The sequence below is a fragment of the Nicotiana sylvestris genome, chromosome 10 (assembly GCF_000393655.2).
Source record: "Nicotiana sylvestris chromosome 10, ASM39365v2, whole genome shotgun sequence".
Lineage (NCBI taxonomy): Eukaryota > Viridiplantae > Streptophyta > Magnoliopsida > Solanales > Solanaceae > Nicotiana > Nicotiana sylvestris.
Window position 1 is genome coordinate 146259627 of NC_091066.1, and position 8697 is coordinate 146268323.

Consider the following 8697-nt stretch of genomic DNA (forward strand, 5'->3'; position numbering starts at 1 on the left):
TTGGCGATATTTCAGCCCATGAAGGATACAGTAGCATGATGCGGACAAGACAGAGCTTAGTCTTGCGAATTGAAGGGCAGAGCTTAGCCCGTAAGAAAAGTGAAATAAACAGTGCTTGAGATAGTGCTTAGTCTCGAAGAAAATGGGAGGTAAAGCTTAGCCTCGGAAGACGGAATAATAGCCTTATGCAAAAGATGCGAATGCAGATGGAGGTAGAACTTAACCACGGAAGGCAGAATGGTAGCCTTATGCAAATTGAAAGGCAGAATGGTAGCCTTATGCAAGAATTCAGATGGAGGTAGAGCTTAACCTTGGAAGGCAAAATGGTAGCCTTATGAAAGAATGCATATGCAGATGGAGACAGTTTTTAGTCTCGGAAGGCAGAATAGTAGCCTTATGAAATGCAAATGCAGATGGAGACAGTGTTTAGTCTCGGAAGATAGAATGGTAGCCTTATGCAAGTTGGAAGGCAGAATAGTAGCCTTATGCAAGAATGCAGATGGAGATAGCGTTTAGTCTCGGAAGGCAGAATGGTAGCCATATGCAAAAGATGCGAATGCAGATGGAGACAACGTTTAGTCTCGAAAGGCAGAATGGTAGCCTTATGCAAGAAAATAAAATAACGAATGATAGTAGAGTTTTCTTAGCTGATAGCATATTGTGGCATTGTGATTACTGGGATCATTGTGACTACAGAGCATTACTTGTGTGTGCTAATAACAAATGTTGGAAAGTGCAATGGTTCTGAGAACTGTCTTTTTGAACAAGGTTTGTTCCATGAGCGTACAACATGTTTGATAATTTTGCAATCCTAGTGCCTGCATCCAAAGACATATCGTGAGTTTTGTAAAAGGGGGAGGTTAGTTCGTATCCCCGTTGGCTTTGCTCGACTCGTTCGGCTTCGATCCAGTGATACCATCTATATCATTGGGGTAGCACTGCTAAACAAAGCAGTTTCAACAGTAATCATACATGCTTTTCTAAATATATGTCATAAGTGTATAATTAAAATAATTTTTAGATGAACTGACGACTACGACGTAGCTCGGGACACTGCAACCTCTCTAACTACGGATTTTTGAGGGCCCCCCTCAAAATTCTGCCCAGTTTGATGGGTTGACGTTTCTGACTGTTACTCGTGCGGCGATCGGCTGAAATTACTTTGGAATTTTGAGGGTCCTCCTCAAAATTCTGCCCTAGTTTCCAATTTGCGGGGGGAAATGAAAATTTTATTGAATTTTGACCGAACCCATAAGGCTGCCTACGTAACCCGTCTTAAACAAGAATCAGGTCACACATAGTTCAATTTACATCATACAAGGGAAGCATAAAGATTACACATAGTAACGCTTGATTGCATCCGAATTAATCGGCTTTCTCCAGACTTCTCCGTCCATTTCTGCAAGTATGAGGGCTCCTCTTGTCAGAACCCGGTGAACTATGTATGGACCCTGCTAGTTGGGAGAGAATTTCCCTTTGGCTTCATCTTGATGCGAAAAAATTTTCTTTAACACCAACTGCCCCGGTGTGAACTGTCTCAGCTTGACTATTTTGTTGAAGGCTCTGGACATTCTGTTCTGATAGAGTTGACCATGGCAGACTGCTTTCATTCTCTTTCCGTCTATAAGGGCTAGTTGCTCATAATGACTTTTTACCCACTCTACGTCATCGAGCTCAGCTTCCTATATGATCCTTAGGGAAGGAATTTCTACCTCAGCGGGAATGACAGCCTCTGTACCATAAACCAGTATATAGGGGTTTCCCCGGTTGATGTGCGGACTATGGTGTGATACCCCAATAGAGCAAATGATAACTTCTCGTGCCACTGTTTATGCTTTTCTATCATTTTCCTCAATATCTTCTTGATATTCTTGTTGACGGCTTCTATAGCTCCATTCATTTGAGTCCTGTAGGCAGTGGAATTCTTGTGTCTGATCTTGAAAGTTTCACACATAGCTTTCATCAAGTCGCTGTTGAGGTTGGAGCTGTTATCAGTAATGATTTACTCCGGAATCCCGAATCGACAAACAATGCGGTCGCGAACAAAGTCCGCCACGACTTTCTTAGTTACTGTTCTGTAAGATGCTTCTTCGACCCATTTGGTGAAACAGTCGATGGCTACTAGGATAAACCTGTGTTCGTTGGAAGCAGCGGGCTCAATTTGTCCAATAACATCCATTCCCCAAGCGGTGAACGGCCATGGGGAGCTTGTTGCGTTGAGCTCGTTTGGAGGTACCTTTATTATGTCTGCATGTATCTGACAGTGGTGGCATCTCCGAACATACTGGATGCAGTCTGTTTCCATAGTCATCCAAAGTAACCAGCCCGGAGTATCTTCTTTGCTAAGACAAAACAGTTCATATGTGGACCGCAGGTCCCAACATGAATTTCCTCTAGTAACTTGGATGCTTCCTTTGCATCAACACATCTTAATAGTCCTAAATATGGAGTCCTCCTGTACAGGATTCCTCCGCTGTGAAAGAAGTTGTTGGAGAATCTCCGAATTGTGCGTTTCTGAGTAGGATTTGCAAGTTCCGGGTACTCTCCTTTTGCCAAATATTCCTTGATATCATTAAACCAAGGCTTTCCGTCTGCTTCCTCTTCGACATGGGCACAGTAAGCTAGGTGATCATGGATTTTCATCGGAATGGGATTAATGAAATTCTTGCCGAGATGCTGTATCATAGATGATATGGTAGCCAATGCATCGACGAACTCATTTTGGACTCTAGGAACATGCCAGAATTCCGTCTTCGTGAACCTCTTTCTCAATTCTTGTACGTGATGCAGATACGGGAGTATCTTGGAGTTCTTGGTTGCCCATTCTTCTTGTACCAGATGTATAAGTAAGTCTGAATCTCCAATCACTAACAACTCTTGAACATTCATGTCAATGGCCATTTTGAGCCTTAATATGCATGCTTCATACTCGGCTATATTGTTGGTGCAGGGGAACCGAAGTTTGTCAGACACCAGATAATGCTGACCGGTTTCTGATATTAGGACTGCTCCTATGCCAAATCCTTTGAAGTTTGCTGCTCCATCGGAGAACATTCTGTAACCGTCATAGGATTCTGTAATATCTTCTCTTATGAATGACACCTCTTCATCAGGAAAATATGTTTTCAGGGGTTCATATCCTCCATCCACAGGGTTTTCAGCAAGGTGGTCTGCCAGTGCCTGTCCCTTGATCGCTTTCTAAGTTACGTAAACAATGTCGAACTCACTTAATAGGATCTTCCACTTGGCTAGCTTGCCGGTGGCCATGGGTTTCTGAAAGATGTACTTTAAAGGATCCATCCTCGATATAAGATATGTAGTATAGGCACAGAAGTAATGTCTCAGTTTCTGAGCTACCCAAGTCAGAGCACAACAAGTTTGTTCCAATAGAGAATACCAGGCCTCGTACGTGGTGAACTTCTTACTAAGATAATAAATGGATTGTTCCTTCCTCCCTGTTTCATTATGCTGCCCCAGAATGTAGCCAAAAGCTCCATATAACACTACAAGGTAGAGTAATAAGGGTCTATCTGGCTCGGGAGGGACTAAGACTGGCGGTGTTGATAGGTACTCCTTGATTCTGTCGAAGGCTTTTTGGCAGTCATCAGTCCATTTGGTAGCAACGTCCTTCTTCAACATCTTAAAGATTGGCTGACAGATAACTGTAGACTGTGCTATGAATCGGCTGATGTAGTTGAGCCTTCCAAGAAATTCATCACATCTTTCTTGTTCTTTGGCGATGGTAGTTCTTGAATGGCTTTGACTTTTGATGGATCCAGTTCTATTCCTCGATGACTCACAATAAACCCAAGCAATTTCCCAGCAGGAACCCCAAATGTGCACTTTGCGGGGTTTAGTTTCAGTTGTAACTCCACAGTCTATTGAAGAACTTCTCAGATCTTCCATGTGATCAGTGGCCTTCTTGGATTTGATAATAACATCATCTATATATACCTCTATCTTTTTGTGTATCATATCATGGAAAATGGTAGTCATGGCCCTCATGTAGGTAGCCCCTGCATTCTTCAGGCCGAACTGCATCATCTTGTAACAGTACATTCCCCACGGCATAATGAAAGTTGTTTTCTCAGCATCTTTTTCGCAGATCTGATGAACCAGCGAAGCAATCTACAAATGACTGCAGCTCATGCTTGGCACAATTGTCAATCAGGATGTGTATATTTGGCAAACGGAAGTCGTCTTTCGGACTATCCCGGTTGAGATCTTGGTAGTCGACACAGACTTTGACCTTCCCATCCTTCTTTAGCACTGGTACAATGTTGGCTAACCATTTCGGGTATTCCACTACCCTGAGAACCTTAGCTTTGACCTGCTTGGTGACTTCTTCCTTGATTTTTAAACTCATATCATGCTTGAACTTTCTGAGCTTTTGCTTTACCGGTGAACATGTTGGATAGGTCGGCAGTTTGTGAGCCACAATAGACGTACTCAGACCAGTCATGTCATCATACGACCAGGGGAATATGTCCTCATATTCCTTTATAAATTCTGTGTATTCTTTCTTTTCTGATGGCGGTAGGTGAACGCTGATTTGTGTTTCCTTGACGTTTTCTGCATCTCCCAGGTTGACAATTTCGGTCTCGTCCAGGTTGGACTTAAGTCTGTTCTCAAAGTTCTCAACTTTTTTGATAATCTGTTAGGTATGTCATCCTCCTCTGAATCAATATCCATTTGTTGCATTGTCTCATTGCATGTCACAGTCGTTGGTTCAACAAGACAAGTAATAGTAATGCTATATAAGTAAAGTAATGAGAGAAGATGATAGCAATAAATATTAATTCATAAGAAAAATCAAAATGCTTTTGATAAGTTGAATAACTGTTTTGAACATTGAAGATCTTATTGTGGGAATTGAAAATGCGAAAAGAGAATCATTTATTAAAAACAATGAATAATGCTTGTTTTAGCCTTGCTACCCCAAGGCACGTCGGGCTTTGGTTATCCTGATGGTCCAATTCTTGAGGTTTGCTCCTCTGCTCACAGCCTGTATGGAAGGGCCTTCCTCCCCCTCCTCCTCGAGAATAACACAACAGCCCATATCATTGTCCTCTAGAAACAAGTTCTGCACTGCTGCAAATGCTTCTTCTTCATCTGACCCATAAATAATGTCGGTCTATTGGAAAGTCTGCTCCAGATGCGGTATCGGCTGCTCTAGTGGATAGTAAGGATCGCGCCATGGTGGCGACCATTTATTGAATTCTTCCCAGATGTAATCATATCCCAGACCGAAAGTAGTGCCATGTTTCTTGAGTTTTATGGGTTTAGAGATTCCTTGGAGGTTTTTGCCGAGCCCTTTGCCCGGTTCGTACCCACTCCAATTCAGTATACTCTCAATTTTATTATCCCACCATTTGTCTTTGTCGATAGCATTGACCCGTTCAATGTGGTGGTAAGTCTCTCCACCTAGCTTCCTTCTTCTTTCGATTGTCGGAATGGTCTGGTGACTGTATATAGGGTTTCTACTGTCACCGTGAATGATCACTTCCTGGTGATTCCATTCGAACTTTACTGCCTGATGCAATGTTGATGCTACGGCCCCAGCCATATGAATCCATGGTCGTCCTAGCAGCAAGTTGTAAGACGCTGGTAAATCTATCACTTGGAAATCGACCTCGAACCAGGTTGGTCCCATCTGCAAACATAGAATAATCTCACCAATGGTGGACCTCTAAGAACCATCGAAAGCTTTCACATTGATTACTCCATCCTTTATCTCATGCATCCCTTTACCCAACTTCTTGAGTGTTACCAACGGACAAATGTTAAGACTGGAACCTCCATCGATCAGGATTCTGGTGATGAAATAATCTTCGCATTGCACGGTGATGTGCAGTGCCTTGTTGTGGCCCAGCCCTTCAGGTGGCAGCTCGTCCTCATGAAAGGTGATCTTGTGGCTTTCTATCACTTGTCCTACCATATTAGCCACTTCACCGCTAGTGATGTTACTTGGTATGTATGCTTCATTTAGCACCTTTAATAGAGCATTCTTGTGCGTCGCAGATTTTTGCAACAAGGAGAGAATGGATATTTTTGCTGGCATCTTGTTTAACTAGCCGATGACCGAATATTCCTTGGCTTATATCTTCCTCCAAAGATCGTTCGGGCCTGTCTCAATGAGGGGTGGCCTATTAGAGGCCTGCTTGCTTGATTCAACTAGGTGTTTAGGGGTATAGACTCTACCAGTTCTTATCATACCCTGTGCAGTGACAGTTTCTTCAAACCTGACCTTGCCTTTCCTTCTTGCCTCGGTTGTATAGTCCCAAGGTACGACATTCGTATAGAATGATGTCAAGGTTGACATTGCTACTGGATCGGTGTGGCTATCCTCACCCCGAACGGTACATGTGCCTTAGGTGGCAAGACTGCAACCTTAAATGGTGCGGGTGCATTTGCCGGAGATACAAATTCAACCTCAATTGGTGCCAGTGTCTTTGCGGATTGCGCTGCTTCGAACCCAAGAGGTACATGCATATTCACCTCAGCGTCCTCTGATGGTTGGATCTGGACTATGATTGGATTGAGAGTGATTGTTGGTTTCTTTGGGTCATCACCTTCTGCGATCAACCCGATTGATCCTTCGGGATCCCATTCATCTTCTATTTCAATCATGTGGATACCTCCACCCTTATGGTCTGGTAGAGGGTTGTTGCGGATATTTGGAGTGGGTTTTTTTGCCACAATGATCTTGTTATCAATCAAAGATTGTATCTATCTTTCAAAGAGTGGCATTCATTGTTGGTGTGCCATTTCATATCGGAGTGGTATGCACATGATTTGTTTGGGTTAACCCACTGAGAAGGGTTCTCAGGGGTTTCAGTATGGATGGGGGTGACATAACCAGCAGCTTTGAGTCTCTCACACAACTAGTCGATGGGTTCAACAATGGTTGTATCTTGTTTTGGAGGTCTGCGATCAAAATTAGGTCGAGGTCGAGGGAAGTTTTGGCGTGCAGGGGGTGATTGATAGTGGGATGGTTGAACATTATAGGTTTGGTAGACATGAGCGGGTTGGGAGTATCTGGGTGAAGTAGGTTGATATGTAGAAGATGGAGGTGACTGATAAATTGGTAGTGGAGCGTGGTATGAAGGTGAGGGTGCTTGGTAATTTGGAGTTGGCTGGTATGTGAGTGGAGGTGTTGGGTAAGTTTGGTATTTGAGGGGAGACTTGGTCCTTTGTGCAACTATCACGGCCCCTACGTCCCTATTCTTGGACACACCACCAGACTGTATGGCCTTATTTGTAGCTTGCAAGGCCTCGAAGTTTGTAACCATGCCACTTTTGATACCTTCTTCAATCCTCTCACCTAATTTGATAATGTCGGAGAACTTGTGGTTCTCAATCATCATAAGCCGCTCATAGTACTATAGGTCCTGATCCCGGACAAAGAACTTGTTCATCTATTCCTCTTCTAAGGCAGGTTTGACCTTAGTAGCTTCGGACCTCCAGCGAGTAGCATACTCGTGAAACGTTTCCGTGGGATTCTTCTTCAAATTCTGAATATAGAACACGTCTGGTGCATTCTCTATATTAAACCTGAACCTGTCCATAAAGTTAGACGCCATGCCTACCTAGCTTAACCACTTCTTGGGATCTTGGCTGATGTACCAAGATAATGCATCTCCTTTCAAACTCCTCATGAACAGCTTCATGCAAATCCTCTCGTCTTTCCCTACTCCAACCAACTTGTCGCAATATGTTCTCAGATGGACCGTTGGATCACCTGTACCGTCAAACATTTCAAACTTAGAAGGTTTGTACCCCTCGGGCAGTTCGACATCAGGCTGTATGCAGCGATCCTCATAGTTTGGCCCTTCGATTCCTTTGCTTCCCTTAATACCCTGAATCCGGCTGGTCAATTTCTTAAGTTCCTCAGTCAGGTTACTGATAAGCATATCCTTTTCATCAGACTCAGGTGTGCTTGAGATAGGTTGGGTGGAGGGTGGCATGGTCTCCATGTAGATATGAGTGTTATGGTGGCCTGGTGTATGGGTGTGGAAATGATCATTTGTGGAGTTCTAAGATTCTGGGATGAGTAGTGGAGTGTTGTTTGGGGTATGGCAGGTGTTACATTAGTTCTTCGGTGGAACAGCGTGATGGTGAGGAGCGGGATGATTCTGTTGTTTTGGGATATTTTGTGTAGGTGTAGGGTTTTGAACGTTAGGGAAGTTGATATCTGGGGTGCTGAGCGAAAATGATAGGTTTGCCAGATTCCGGACCTGATCGAGTTCTTCCTAGAATTTCAACAGTTTCTATTCAAGTTGTGACACATTCTCGTTAGAACCTGAATACCCTGGCCATCAGTGGCCTCTACCCGTTCAGTTGGGTTCTCTTTCCTGACGTTGTTCAAATCTTCCATCTTGCTTTTGTTCTTGCTTTTGACAGGATTAAGAGGAGGAATGGGTGGAGGGCCTTTGGATCTCGTGGAATAAGATGATGATGCCAGAGTGCACGAACTAACCTTTGGGGAGGGGAATAATAAAAACAGAAATAAAAACAAAAGGTAATCAAGTCAGTAAGGAGTATAAAAAGTATTGCAATATTTAAACACATAGTGCAAGGAATGTAAAGCGTGTCCTAATTTGGGAACCTCGTTGTGCCTGAGGTAGGCCTAGAAACAAATTGATTTGGAGAACTTAGAATGCTAAATGCCTCATTTTATTTATAGAGATAGACGAC

At 43.3% G+C, this 8697-nt stretch overlaps 1 protein-coding gene across 1 annotated transcript; it reads right to left on the reverse strand.

Annotated features, from left to right (window-relative positions):
- Positions 1 to 4087: 4087 nt before the first annotated feature.
- On the reverse strand, positions 4088 to 6630 carry LOC138880088 (uncharacterized). The gene is made up of 2 exons (XM_070159742.1): positions 6364 to 6630; positions 4088 to 4654 (listed from the first exon to the last, which is right to left on the reverse strand). Exons 1-2 carry the CDS (start codon positions 6628 to 6630, stop codon positions 4088 to 4090), a joined length of 834 nt encoding a protein of 277 aa, XP_070015843.1.
- Between the last annotated feature and the right edge of the window lie 2067 nt (positions 6631 to 8697).

What these genes read in the sequence shown, in the direction of transcription:
- LOC138880088 (XM_070159742.1), bottom strand. Translation starts at nt 6,630, where the DNA reads ATGATTGAAATAGAAGATGAATGGGATCCCGAAGGATCAATCGGGTTG. An exon ending in TCTTGCCACCTAAGGCACAT is followed by an intron (nt 4,655 to 6,363) that starts GTACCGTTCGGG and finishes CATACCTAACAG; the next exon opens with ATTATCAAAAAAGTTGAGAA.